Here is a 15,913-nt window from a genome sequence, read left to right as displayed (position 1 = left end):
ATTAAATATTATTATACTTATATCTGCTTATTTTTGTTTGATTATTTTATCTATATTAATTAAATTGTATTTTCAATAATAAATAATATGTTTAAATTTAAATACGTAAATATACAGAGGATGGATAAAGTAATACGTATACTTGACATGAACACAATATTTATTTACTACCTATGTTCAGTCACCTTTTGCTTCTAAAGCAACTGACATTCTTCACGAAATAGATTCGTAGAGTGTTTGAATAGTTTCTAACAGAATATCATCCCATTGTTGCAATAAAATATCTGCATATTGCTGCAATGATGTTGGAGATTAAAATCTAAGAACCCGAGGGAGGCGCTTGAACGATTAAACACGGTGCATCAACAACGAGAATTAGAATTGATAAGAGAATTTTCAGGAAAATGTAAAGTATACAAGAAATAATTAGTGAATAATTGAACCAAAAGACCCGAAGCAGTAAAATATAGAGAAATAAATATATAAAATAAAAATAAATAATAATATAAAAGAAATACAGAATCAGAATGAAGCAAAAACAGTAGAATTCAAACAGTTGGGTCTGACGATTCAGTATTATCCAAAACTAGTCAAACGATTTAATAAGTCAGCTCCATCTAATTCATAATTCTTTTCGCACCATAACGTACCGATTTAAGATAAGATATATATATATATATATATATATATATATATATATATATATATATATATATATATATATATATATATATACTTTTAATACTATTAAATTACTAATATTACTAATATTTATATTTAAATTTAAATTTATATTTAATAATTATATTTAAAGTAATATACTAATATTACTTTAAATAAACAACTCGTCTTTGTTCAGCATTTTTTTCTCTCCAACAACTCAACAAACAAAGATATTTAAATTTAAGTCATTCAATTGAATCAAGTCGAATTATCGTGGCCATTTAATAAATTCCCTCAGGCTCTATAAAAGTCAGCCCGTTCCGAGAAAGTCGCGATAAATTCTAAAGTTTCGAACAATAATCGAATAAAAGCCCAGGAAATATAGTTGAGGCGCACATATTTCGTCTCGGAAAAATTCCAACGCGCCACACGACGACTCCGTCTCCCCATCCCGAAACTTTATAACTTTCCTTATCTAACTGATATTTTTCTTTTCAGGCCCGCCTGCCCCAGCTCATTATTTCATACCTGGGAGGCGATGCTTCAGGAAGTGGAGATCGATTCGCAGGTAATAGATACTTTCGTTTATCAGCTTGCACGATCTGCGTTAGCGATATCGTTCCGTACCCGTGTCCTTATAATGGCCCGTAAAACAAATCGCGTCAGAGATTTTTTTATTTTTGGATAGGAGATTTTTTTTTGTATTTACGTATCGAAATAAGAAATTAGTCTTGGGAATTATCGAACGAAAACATTCCACCAAACCAAACCGGTCGTTAGTAAAAGAGCACTAGAACGAAAATAGTAATTACGATTTCGGTCGAATACGCGGCTCTTTTTTTATTAATCTCTTAGAACCTCAACAATCTGCCCGTGGGCAATAAGTATTTTATTATGATTTACGTTATGCAATATAAATATACTGACATGTAGAAGATCGCTTCAGTAAGTTATCTCTTGTACAAACTTATAATCGAAATCTTACTCTAGATATTATCCTAACTTATTCTAAACACTATCCTAGCTTATTCTAGAGATTATTGAATCTCACTCTATGTGTCTATTAATCAGTTCGTATGGTAGTTTGCGTTCACTTCTTCACGCACTTCACTGTCGTCGCGCACATTTAACTGTTTGGCGAGTACATTGGCATGCATCAACAGTCTTTCAGAGCACTTTACACTTCGCACACTTCGAATCACACTCGTCATGGGTTCTAAGGGGATGTAGTGCTGAATTAGTTTGTTTTAAACGTAATATAGGGTATCGACGATGACTTGCAATACTTTATTCTGGAACCTCTGAAGAATAGCTATGCTAGATTTGCTATTATTACCTCACAGATAAATACCTTAGGTCAAAGTCGGTCTAAGTATTAACATATACAGCAAAACCTTGTTACCTACGGAGAGTAAGGATAGATCTAAGGATAGATCTATCAGCCAATTATTAGATATTATGCCCTATGAGCCAATTCATTTTGTTTAGTATAAGCCCAAGCTGTTTGCGTTTTGTCGCTTAACGTAACGTTGTTGCGTTTTAACGTTGTCTACTTGCGGGAGTTTATCATTTCCACTGAGTGACAAGCTCTTCTACAAAGGGTGAATATCACATGGGTAGAGGACGACTTGGTTAAGATGAATCCTCGTGTGATGATAAAACCGCTGTATCGTCAGCATATGCTGCAACAGTAGTGTTTCTTGAGGTCCGTAGGTCAGCTGTATACAATAGATATAATAATGGACCAAGAACACTGCCCTGCGGAACATCTGAATATATTAGATGTAGATTAGTGCATAAGTAACACTGTTTTACAATAAAATGTCTGTCTGTGAGGTATGATTTCAGTAGTTGAAAGTGCGTATAGGCTAAAAGCTTTTTCTGAAATAAATAATTGAATAATTTCTGTACTTACATTTTTAAATAATATTGCCTCATTCTCTACTTATTTAATCCACTATTCAATCTTTTAAAGCGTAGCTACTATATTTTTCCTGTAGGTGAATTTATTTATGTCAATCTATCATTTTAAGCTCATTAGCAGATAGCTCATCTTTAATGTATCTATTATGGCTTTCGTTAAATCTACTGCTTTCTGAGTGACTTTGGCTTGTGTCCCACAAAAAGAATAAAATTGACCAAAAACGAGAAATTTAAACATTAATTTCAACTCATTTGATGCAGATTCTCTTATTATTTCATTCTCTCATTCTCTCATTTTCTCATTCTATCATTCTCCCATTCCCTCATTCTCTCATTCTCTCATTCTCTCATTCTCTCATTCTCCCATTCCCTCATTCTCTCATTCTCTCATTCTCTCATTCTCTCATTCTCCCATTCTCTCATTCTCTCATTATCTTCTCTTCTCCATCAAATGCCTATTTTACAAAATGTTAATTCGGCCCGTACTCCTATACGGATCTAATGTCTACTTAAAGTTTGTTACACACAACCAGGTGAAAGGGCTTCAAGTTTTCCAAAATAGGCTCCTCAGGAGAATCTTAAACGCTTCATGGATTGTCAGAAATAATGAAATTCATAGTGCAACTGACACTACACATATCAAGCACTTCATATCTCAATCATTCCACAAAGAACAACTCAGCTCAAGTTCTTCCGAAAACGCGCTTGTTCGCAAGCTGGTCGACATGCTGGGAGCTTAGCACCGCGTCATCGCTAACCTCCCTGTTTTCAGGCTGAAACGACATTATCCGTCACTGCAGTCATAATTTTTGCCCCATACGGATTAGCAGATGCCATATCCCCAAATTTAATGCAGTAGCAGTAGCGATCCTCAGGGGTCAACTGTGAGGCGGTTTCGGTTTAGTGTAATGGTAAGCCCAGGCTCTTTTTGAAGAGAATAAATACAGTTGAAGTAAAAACTTGGCCTGATGCCGAGTTTCCGGACATCGCTCCAGGAAAATAAACCATCAAGGATTGGTACGCTAAGTTTAGATGTGGTAAATTGAGCACCGAAGAACGCAGTAGACGCAGTGGGACGCTGTGAACGCAGTGAATGCAGTGGACGCCAAAAAGAGGTTGTTACCGACGAAAACATCCACAAAATGATTTTGAATGACCGTAAATTGAAATTGAGTGAAACAGCAGACACTCTAAAGATATCAACTGAACGTGTACATCATATCATTCACGAATATTTGGGTATGAGAAAGCTCTGTGCAAAGTAGGTGCAGCGCGAGCTCACTTTTGACCAAAAACAACGACGAGTTGATGATTCGGAGCAGTGTTTGAAGATGATCAAACATAACAAACCCGAGATTTTGCGTCTATATGTGACAATGGATGAAATATGGCTCCATCATTTCACTCCGAAGTCTAATCGACAGTCATCCGAGTGGACTGCATACGATGAACCCCCTCCAAATCGTGGGAAAACGCAACAGTTGGCTGGCAAGATTATGGCATCTGTATTTTGTGACACACATGGAATAGTTTTCTTTGACTACCTTCAAAAATGAAGGACCATCAACAGCGACTATTACATAGCGTTGTTGCACAGTTTGAAGGACGAAATCGCCGAAAGACGGCCGCCTTTTAAGAAAAAGTATGTGCTGCTTCACGAAGACAATGCACCGTGTCACAAGTCAGTGAAAACGATGGCAAAAATCCATGAATTGGGCTTCGAATTGCTTCCTCATTCACCATATTCTCCAAATCTGGCCCCCAGCGACAATTTCCTGTTATCATATCTCAAAAGAATTCTCGCTGGGAAGAAATTTTCGTCGAATGAAGAGATTACCGAAACTGAGGCCTATTTTGAAACAAAGGACAAATGGTACTACAAATTGTTATCGAAAAGTAGGAGGTTCTGTATAATCAGTGTATCATCCTTTAAGGGAATTATATTGAATAAGAAAATAGTTTTGGCAAAAAAGTTATTTTACTATGGTAGGACGTGGACTTTTCAATTGACCTTTTATCACCAATCTAACGGCTATTCCTTGTTGCTTGATTTAGGCGTATTGCACTTTATTTGAATTTACTTTGTGCCTTGAATTCTTCCTCCGCATAAGCTTTAACCGTCCGAAAATTCAAGCCCCTGGGTGCTTCCGTTTTCATCACAAAAGCGATTATTATATTAAAATATACAAACCACCAATATAATTTATTATTATTTACAGAAATAAGATTTTGTGGCCATAAAATAGCAATTATTTCTAATGATACCAGATCACCCGCACTGCTGCTCCACGTGGGAAACATAGCATACTGCCGTCCTCGATAGCTACTTTTTCCGAGTTTCCGCAAAACTAATTCCAGAGTTTGGCCACGTGTAAGTCGCAAATGATAAAACCGTCGTCAAAGTTAGTTTCAACCTAGGAATGAAAGGTGAATGGCCACGAAAACGAAACAAGAAAAATACACGTCAATTATTAATACTATAAGCTCAAAAAAAATTAAGACAAGTATTAAAATCAAACATTTTGCACGTATATAGAATATCCCAAAAACATAATAAACCCAAGACTATAAACTTCTATAATAAAAGATTCCATAGCTGACATTTTTATGATTTAGTAAAAATTAAGCATTATATGAGATTAAAACGCACCTTTATTATTGAACGAAATTTCAAAACGAATGACTCTTATGGTTACGGCCTTGAAATTTGCAAAAGTAATTAACCCCTATTATCAATTATCAATTATAATAAATAATTATCAATCCATAATTGGTGCTTAGGGGTGTCTACTTTTCAACAGGGACATGCAGAGATAGTTTCACATGGCTTTTTACGATTTCGATCGATGTATTTTTTGAATCTCTCGCTACGTCTTCCACTTAAAAGTTTTATTTTTCAATAAAAGTCTGTACGGACTTCGTTCAAAAGTTTCATATAAAAGTTTTTCAGCTGAATTGTCAACAGTACCGATTATCGCAACATAAATGAATTATTCCACTTCAAACTCGATCTCGCCAAGAAATATGAAAAATGTTCTTTAAGAATTGCATTTGAGAAACCTCAAGCTGATCAAATCAGACTGTAAAATCTCAAAGACCTACAGAAGTATTGGCAAGATTGGCGCTTGAGAAAAGCACTTTTCCATACGTACCATTTTAAAGAAGAAAAATCTCGTACAATTTCAGAACTAGATGTCACTTTTATCTCCTGAATTACTGATATTAAGTACTTGAACTCCTCCACTTGCCCTTACTGAATTCAGTTGAAATTTATAATAGCAGGCGATGAGAGAACATCAGCTCGATTTCGAGATAGTAACAGAATAATGAGCGGCATGCATGTTTTTAAAAACATTTCATATAGTTGTATTCACCACTATATTGAAGTACAGTGAAGAGGAGGCATCACTTTGATGGACACTGATTCGGTAAAAAGTAATTTCGGATAATCTCAAATGATTTTTTTATTATTATTATTTAATTATTATATTAGTACTAGTGGTTTCCGACTAACCTACAATTTATCTTTGTGATAAGTTAAATCTAGGTATATAACTATGGGGACCCATCGGCCCTATCTCAGTCTCGGGTGAAATAATGTTTATTCATGTCACTACTGTATTTTTATTATATGCACCTCACTAGACAACACTACACAAGATCAGATGGTTTGATTCTTTTGAGTCTGTGTCCTGCTCTGGTGGTATCCAAAAGTTACAATATTTCAACATTCGTATGAGAATGGAATCTTTCTTCATGCCCTTTTGTAATTCTCTTGATTTCTTGACCAATGTGGGTATCTGAAGATCTCGATGAAGGTAGTCAGTCCTGTAGTACTTGGGTGCGCCCACAATACTTCTCAGGACTTTGTTCCGAAAAATTTGTATTTTATTTATGTTACTAATTGCAGAACATCCCTATAATTGAATTCTCTATGTAAATATAGGTTTCAGTATTTGCTTATGTAATAGCAATTTATTATATACTAATAATTGTGATTTTCTTTCAAATAGCCATTACATTTTCCCATATTACAATACCAGTTCTTTTCATTTCTGCTTTATATATTTCTTCTAGCGAAATTTTGCATCAAGATACACTTCCTTGTGGTACACCTGCTTTAGCTTCTTTTATTGTAGAGAAAGCTTCTTCTTGTTTAACTTTAAACATTCTGCCTGTAATGTACGATTTTAGTATTTCGGTGTATTGTTTTGGAAACATTTTCTGTAGTTTATGAACAAGGCCTTCATACCAAACCTTAGCGAAGGCTTGTGCTACATCTAGGAATATAGCTGAGCATATATTTTTGCTTTCGTGGGATTTTTCATTAACATCTGTTGTTCTGTGGACCTGGTCAATTGTTGAATGCTTGTTAATAAACCCAAACTGGTGTGCTGGTATTAGGATTTTTCTCTCAATGATTCAAATAATTTTGAAAAATTATTTCACACTCGCACACAGCTAACCATCGTAAGAACCCTGAAGAAGTTTAATACTTTTTAAGAGGAAATATTCAGCTTCATCAGAACAAAAAACAATAAAAACGACACACTTTTTTCATCTAATAAGTTCCTCCATAATCTGGCGGAGTGCTACAATGTTACCTAAAACATCGCAATTCGGTGTAAATGTTATTCTCGTATTATCCCTTCGTGAGGTCTTTGAAGTCTCATTTGTATGAATTTTTTAAATTCTTACCCGGCAATTGATAGAACTTATCCCTCGATGATTTTACATTTTACAATGTTTACAATCTTTTTTTTTCGATATAGGGATTATTGTTGCATTTTTCAATGCTAACGATACTTCTTCCGATCATCAAATTTGTATGAGCTAAACGTGAAGCAGTTGAAAAAATGTTTCATCAACAATCTTGAACATTTCTGCCATCAGTTTTGGATTAAATCCAGTAGTTTTACTTTAACAGTTTTATTACCATTTGCAATTCGTTCATTGTTCTCGTCATCAGGAAATGGAGTTTAATATTATTTAATTAGAGTAAAATTATTGTGAACTGTGTTTTGTAAAAGCAAAAGCTTATAGCTACACAGTGTGTACAATATTAGTTTTAAAAACATTTTCTATCTGAAAAATCCCTATGGAGAATATATAAAATGATAATACAAAATGCACCTTACAAAAATTCCGTTCAAAATACAAATTCAGAAAAGAAACCACGATATTTTAATGTGATATATATTGAAAAATGAAACCACCATCTCGACCTAAATCAAATTTTCTTTACACTTCGGTTATTTCCTCTTCATGTTTCTTTCAAAACAAACGACCGAAATATTTTTGAATAAATTACAGGAATAGCTGAAAAATATTCTCGTATTTCTCGGAATATTTAAAAATTATTTTGCAAAAAAAATCTTGCCACTACTTTTCTTTTGGAAAAGCGTCTGGCTGTACAGCGAAAACCTTTAACCGCTAAAGTGTCCCTTTCCATTTTCAGGCAATGGGAGACATAGCATCAATTTTAATACGCCAAGTGTCGAGACCGATGTTAGACAGATCCTTCTATCGGAAAATCCAATCCAGAAAGGTGTTTACGCACAGGGAGAGCTATGAGACTATAATTGCCAAGACCGAGGAGAAACTGGCCAAGGTAATTTATTTGAAGTAATACTGTTAAGGATTAGATATAGTATACCTTTGATATAGAAGAACTTTTTTTGTATGTTATTATAATTGACTGTCTTATTTGTTTTCTAAAGAAACTATTATTGTATAAACTGTTATATTTTAGAGTTTAATTTTCAACATATAATTATAATATAATCATCTATAACAATAAATAATACCTGACCATATACTATTAATGAATAATACAAATATGCCTAAAATTAACTATTTTTACATCATTTTAAACTATTAATATTCTTGGTCAGAGAAGACAGTAACAAAATTATTTAGAATAATTACAAAAATATTGAACAAAAAAGAAGAAAAAAGAAATAAATAGAATTAAGAAAATTAAGAAATACAACATAGAACAAAAGCGTCGCTACCATTTTTTGATAATACCATTGCTTATAACTTTGCTCAAAGAAAACATAAGTAAGTTTGGTTTTCATAAAAAGTTTATGTGGCCTTTGCATTTTTTTTTCGTTGTTATTGAAAATTATATCGGCTAAATGGTGACCGTGATTCGCTATAAAACTTCGCCACATGGGGAAACTAATCTTCGTGGAAAAACGTCATTCAATTATTAAATTGTTGAACGAGCTCTGTGTGCTGTGATTCCATCTTGCTGAAATCACATATCGTCTAGCCCTTGCTCTTTCATTTCAGGTACAAGAAAATTTTGAATCATGTCTTGGTACCGTTCAGCAGTAACAGTAACTTCAACATCTAGGTGATTTTCAAAAAAATAGAGACCCATGATGTTTCCAGCATGAATAACACACCATGCAGTTGTTTTAAGTGGAATAATTGAACGTAGAAGTGGTGAATTAATTGAGGATTCTGTGTTTCCCAAAACTGACTGTTCTGTTTATTGACATGGATACTTAGAATAAAATGGGCTGATCGCTCTTTATCAATTTAGACGAAAAGTCTTCATTTAATTTCACCAGACAGCCTTAGGATTGCATTACTGTTTTCAAAATTTGCCTTAAACTTCGTGCAGAAATGTGTAGCTGGGAACAACGTCTCCTAATTAATGTTTCTGGAGACTCTGCAACACTATCGCGCACCAGAGCCACATTTTCAGCGTTACAAGACGTCCGTTGTCTTCCAGAACGAGGCCTGTCTGCTGTCGTACTATACTGTCGAAAATTCGGATGTAAACAATAAATTGTGGCGTTATGAGGCACTGGACGATTAGAATATTTTGGACGCATTTTCCGCTGAGTGGCAATAATGGAACGATTATTTTCAATAAATACTGTTAACATTTCTACTCATTCTTGTAGCGCATATTTATCGTTATATAATATTTAGCGTTATAAAATAAAATTTGGACGTCCACATAATACAATGGTTAAATCGAAACTGAGCTAAACGTCACATAACCAAGATGGCGTGCTATCAAAATGGTAGCAGAACTTTTGACCCACCTGTTATTAGGTGCTAGCATGTATTTTGGTCAACGATATATAACAAACAGCCGTACCTTAGTTATTCAGTATATGCAGATGCTATTGATGCCATATCCAAAAGAGGTTATATTGATGCTAATGACTAATGTTCAAAGGCAGCAACTTATTGGACGAAAACCCAGGTTAAACCCTCAAAGAAATTTATGATGGCTTAGAATTTCATGGACAGAATTTGTAAGGAAAAAAATGACATCACACAAATTGATAAATCATTTTAAACAGTTTAAAATTTTCAATTTCATTTCTGTGATATATTGTAACTGACAATTTATTACGATAATTAAAATTGCCAGAAGTTATGTCTTGCTGTGCATATGGTGAAATGAGCAAGCTGATATGTAGCTGCTAGCACCAAATCAAACTGCTTCAGATGTCTACCGACATCATTTGGACAATTTAAACTACCTATTACTGCATACTGCAAAAGTACAGGTGATAGCAAGTAACAAATGCTAAGTCAACTTCGTTAATAGCTAAGAATAATGTACTGTTGCAAGTTCTACCGCACCCAGTTCACTCACCAGATATAATGTGTTTTGATTACAATTTATTCAGATTAATGCAGTATGACTTGGTTAGTACATGGTTTCAAAATACTGGAAAACTGCGAAAATGGTCGAATGAAATTGCATGGATACAGCCAGAACGATGAGAAGAAAATCCTGGAAAATATTTTGATTAATATGTATAGTACTACTTTTGCTCTTAACTGTCACTCTGCAACTGTGAAAAATTTTTCAGAATATATGCAGGCACCAATGGTTAGATTTATGGATTGATCCAAAAGGCCGAAACTGTCTAACGACAATTCATCTGACTAAAGTAACAAAAATCTTCTATAGCTATAATTAATAAACCATCTATAAAATTGTTTCACAAAAATTGCAGAATGCATTATCGAATTATATAATTTATTGTGTATTTCTCCCATTAACTTGCCAATCACTTTTAATTTTGTAGACCCGACAAGAATACAAGAATGCATACTTGTCCTACTTGTCCAATCCTACTACGGAAAGCCTGAGCGCCTACTTCAACGGCCACAATGCCTACGTTCAGCAGCTCCATGCAACCAACGGTATGATGGAGGAATTTGGAAAAGAAACATTGCCGTCTTTATTACAGGTAAATTTCTAGTCACACCAACATTTTAATCAATCAGCAAATTCCATAATTTATTGTTCCAAAAAGTATAGTATATCCCTTGAGATGTTGATGAGAACATCTCAATAATTACAGTGCCTAAGTATAGTAGAAAATATTGAATAATATATTAATGTTAATTGTAGATATATCGTTTTTGTATAGTGGTAGATGAATAACAATATGAGGTTTCGTAGGTTCAAACAATATAGTTTTAATGGTCAGCTAGCACTTTCTTATTTTACACTTTTACAACTTAGGTTTAGTGCCTATGCCCGTTTGAACTTATCTACCTTTAGAGCTAAATGTTATTGTACTGTTATGGATATGATCTAAAAAACATTACTCTATATATTTATTTTTCATAATACTAATTACTTCATCGATTGTATCCGATTTCGTTAATACTAAATATTACCCGTTCGAAACGAAGTATATGTTAATTATGGTGTCGTTTATACAATTTTGTAAAGACTTTGTCAGATGACATACAATATATGTCTTTACGACCCTCTGCATTGATATGTTTTTAATACTGAATGTAAAAATAAATCACTTGCATTCAATAATAAAGGATACCAATTAATTAATTTAAAACTGACTGAACTAAAATGATATATCGTAAGAATAAACATTATTTATTAAGAATAAAGTAGCTGTTTTAAACTTCTTCTGATATTCCCACAACAAAATAAACAGTACCCGGACGACATAGCGATAATGGCAAAAGGCCAGGATTATAGAAAATGTAAAAGTGGCAGTCGACAAGATTCACATACGGTCTAAAGAATTGGAAATACATTTTAATGGCTCTATCGTTGTCAATTTTGCTTACGGCGAAATAATAAAAACCTAATTATATGACTTGAGATATGGTAGGTTGAATTAGAAATTTGACTTTGACGAAATAAGACAGAAAACAGAGAGAATCAGACAGAAAATCAAAGAACTGTACTGGTTATTCGGACGATATTTCCAACTTGACGCATTATCAAAGGGATTAATTTAGTAAAAATATATTTATATTATAAAGCCTTGGACTTATGGGGTGGAAATATGTGGTTGCACTAAAATATCAAATTATCAAGTCGACTAACAATACAATGCTGTCAAGACAATGTTCTACAAAGTCATCAAGATTTCGTTTCAAGTACGACAGAATGTTACTTGGAAGCAACGCATCTAGTGGCCAACGCACAAGGGATCAGAAGAGTGAAAGGAACCAAACCTCAAGAATTGGGGTAGCGTATAAGTATTACTCCTAATTTTAGCTTAAGAGGTCCAGTTTAACTTTATTTTGAGAAATACATACTGATTTTGTGTAGCCTGTAATTGATACAATACAACAAAACAATAATATTAAATTAATTTTCATATTAAGAATGCATTAAGCATGTCAATATTTTATCCGAGTTAATAGCTTTTGTAGGTAGCGAATTTTGTAGATAGTTTGTTGGTAATAATTTTAAAAGTCTAAATCGGCAAATTTGTGATCGGATGCAGAAAATATTATATGCATAAAGTGAGAAGAAAGACACAACTAGGCGTAGGATTTGAAAGATTAAACTGAACTAAATCATCATGTGCCGGCTATAAATTGAAATTGATATATTTGGTTCAAGCACTCCATCTAAAATGTCGTTATATATTATCAAAATCTTGGACCACCTCTTGTAAAATCGTCGAAAATTTTCATTGAAATATTTATCCTTTCGTGCCAGCGCCTTTTCGATAAAGCCGATGTTTGGATCGCACCAAAAAAGGACAACAATATCAACAAAGAATTTGTATGTCGCCTGAAAGTTGGAGAAAATTTGTAACTAACTGTTGGGCAATATTTTGAATAACGTACATGTACGAATTTATCTGAATAAAGCTACAATATTACAAAATATCCACAAAACGTACTTGTAAATCCTATGCGGAATACTTATTCACCCTCCTTAAACAATTCTAGGTCTACAACTTTCTTGTTTTATTTATCTCAAAAACTAATATAACGTCATATTTATTATAATACAAGAATGTTTGTAACAAATAATCCTCACATAAACGCCATTAAACTATTATAAAAATAGTAACGATTTAAAAAACGTTATTTAGACTTTTTATTTTATAACAGAGTTCGACGACCACTTTCGGATCATTAATTCTATCGAAAAGAAACATTTCATACCACGAAAAAATCCATCTCATCTCTTAACTCGAGAACAAATATGTTCCCCAAATCGGAAAATGTTTCGGTTTATTTTTCAATTTTAAAAAAATATGTAAATAAGTAAATTTCAGAGGGAAATATGAGCAAGAAATTTAACTTGACAGGATTATATTCAATAAATTCCCAGCATATTTTGAAATCACTTTAATGGAATAACATTCATATTTTTTATGATTTTCTTATATTGATCCTATTATTCTTGTAAACATATTATTGATTTTTGCATTATATTTGTAAAAAATATCTTAAAATAAGATTATGTTTGAATGATTGGTTTAAAAATTCTTTTGAAGAGAAATGCAGTAATACAAGACATATTCAGCTTAATTTTCAATATAATTTCTTAATTTAGATGGGAATAAATGGTAATGGATAAGGTAAATTAAAAAAATTACTACCCACAACTTCTTATCATAACCTGATTGTTAGATTTAGTTGTTTATTATAAATACGGATGTTACAGTCAATGCAAAAGCTCCACAACTGCGAATGTGGATGCTTAACCTAGAAAAATATTATCCAATAAGTGTTCATTTCGAACTCCCAGAAGATATGGTTTAGATGCAGCTAGCAAGTATTTAATGCTAGTAAACTAGATGATGTAAAATACATAAGAAGTTACGTTTATTAGGGTTATATACCAATGACCATATTCGGCAGGCATTATTCTTTGCCTTTGAATACCCCCCTTTGAATATACATAAACATTACTTTATAAGATATGGAAATTAACATTCATTCTCAAGACAGCAATCACATGGAATCCAAATTGACTCAAAAAGATAATTTTAAACTTTAGATTAGATATATATATAAGCTAAAAGAATCCGTACTTCGTTAATTAGTTACATAAATAATGTTACATTGTTTTATCAGATAGGAAGAAAACTTGAACCAAAAAACTTTCCAATAATTTCTTCGTCGAACTTTGAATAGGTCCTGTATCATTCTTGATGGTATGTAATCGAATATGTTTTTATTTTGTTGTCAGCAATTTCGGCACTTATTTAGTGCCGTTATATTCATAAAAATATTTCAACCAGTAATTAATCAGTACACTATCTATAGCCTCTCCAAAGTAGCAGTGAACTTACGTTATTTCAATTTATGACGTCAAAACGGTACAATTTTGCCCCATTTAACGTTGACATTTTACGCATTTTAGTTTGTTTGAGCTTCGATATTTAACAACATTCTAATATAAATCAAATAATGAAACAAACATTTTATAAAATATAATTTACTTTAACATTACAGTACATCTAATGCACATATTATCGAACGACTTAAACTACAGTTAATTAAACAGCCATAACAGTTTATAGGTTAGAGTTCTTTGGCATCTCCTGGAGACTAAATCCACCCATTTAATAATTGTATATCCCAGTAATGTATTTTATTATCATTAGAGAAATTATTTACCTTTTTATGTTTAGTTCATCCTTCCTTCATTGCTGTGTTTTCTTGTAAAATCATTTTGATATCACCATATTTCTCCTTAGTTTCTTCTATTACTACCTATGTACATTTTACTTGATAAAATTAGATTTACTCACTGCATTACCTTAATGCATTTGCCAAACCTGCAAAACAGTTAGTATTCATTTTCTCCTCGTTTAATAATTTAACCAAATGCTCATATATATTCTGAACAATTACGCACATATCTATGCACATAAATATATAACACTCAATACGATTTTCTACAGTTATCTTCTATTAATTATATACTCACTTTTAGTTTTTTCCACTCTCATCACACTGTCTTAGTATTGTCAGCACTGAATCATAATTCCAGATCCATAAAGTTTCGTTCACTCGTTTACACATTCTGAGCCACTATTCGAGTCAATAACTAAGCTCTTAATTTCCAACCTAGTTCACAACTCAATAATTTGTCAATGTTTTCTTCTATGTATCCGATGGAGTTCATCCAAACAGAAATGTGTTGTAGATATTGTGTTGCTTTCCATAAATCCACACAGTTCTTGCCTGTGTATCATTCTTGGCCTGAATATATACTGTAGTAATTCTTTGCCACATCCCATAACAATTAGATTTCATTAAATATGCAATGATAGAGAGGAAGACGTTCACTCTGTGGTCATATCTACTGTATAACTTTTTTCAGGCCTATTTCTTTAAAAGTAAATTATATAAAACGCAATTAAACGTTTTATTTATATTAACAAATGACAATTTCAAATATTTTATTCTATAACATGTTTTATTCAAAACTTAATTTGTATTTTGCAAGACAATCCTTAATTACAACCTTTGCCAACCACTTGTTGGAATCGTTTTGCTATGAGTATGAAGAACAAAATGTCTGCAATTAATTATTAAATAATATTATGATTTACAAAATCTAATCAAATATTATTCTAGCTTTTACCTTTTTCCATCAACTTTTATTTCCTTTACACTCTTTTTATTAGAGCCTTGCCAAAAGTGGCATAATGTTCCATTTTGAAATATCTATGTCTATACACAAGTGATATCATTCTTTGAATATCCCTAAGTATTCTATATGTATTTTCGATACTAACAGCTTTCTCTGAAATAATGTTTCATGCATAAAATCTTCATAATGATCTACTTTTAACTTAATTATCTCAACCTATATTTAGATAACTTTTCTTAGTGATTCAGAATGAATCATAAATTAGAATGTCTATTTCTTGTCTAAAAGAAATACTTCAATACTACCTTAAATCAGGTGCTATCTACTCTTAAAGAATCCTAAGAATTATTATTAGAAAAACGATGAGCGTGAAAGGAATTTCATCGTTTCAGGGCTTAGCAAGATAAAACTATGCTGAATAATATTACATCCCAACTAAGACAAGAAATTAATTAT

General features: G+C 32.5%; 1 protein-coding gene across 1 annotated transcript in view; it reads left to right on the top strand.

The window, feature by feature from the left end:
* Positions 1-15,913, top strand: part of Stacl (SH3 and cysteine-rich domain-containing protein) — a 455,842-nt gene that overhangs the window by 262,182 nt on the left and 177,747 nt on the right. Inside the window, exons 16-18 of the mRNA XM_076410623.1 lie at positions 1,162-1,231; positions 8,045-8,197; positions 10,653-10,817. Coding sequence (XP_076266738.1) covers positions 1,162-1,231; positions 8,045-8,197; positions 10,653-10,817 — 388 coding nt within the window. The remainder of the gene's footprint in view (positions 1-1,161; positions 1,232-8,044; positions 8,198-10,652; positions 10,818-15,913) is intronic.

This window comes from Rhynchophorus ferrugineus, unplaced genomic scaffold (genome assembly GCF_030347505.1).
Source record: "Rhynchophorus ferrugineus isolate W39M unplaced genomic scaffold, kcgeb_rfMv2 rfM7, whole genome shotgun sequence".
In the NCBI taxonomy this organism is placed as follows: Eukaryota; Metazoa; Arthropoda; class Insecta; order Coleoptera; family Curculionidae; genus Rhynchophorus; species Rhynchophorus ferrugineus.
The sequence above is the reverse complement of the archived record's forward strand: the minus strand, read 5'-3'. Positions and strand labels throughout refer to the sequence as shown.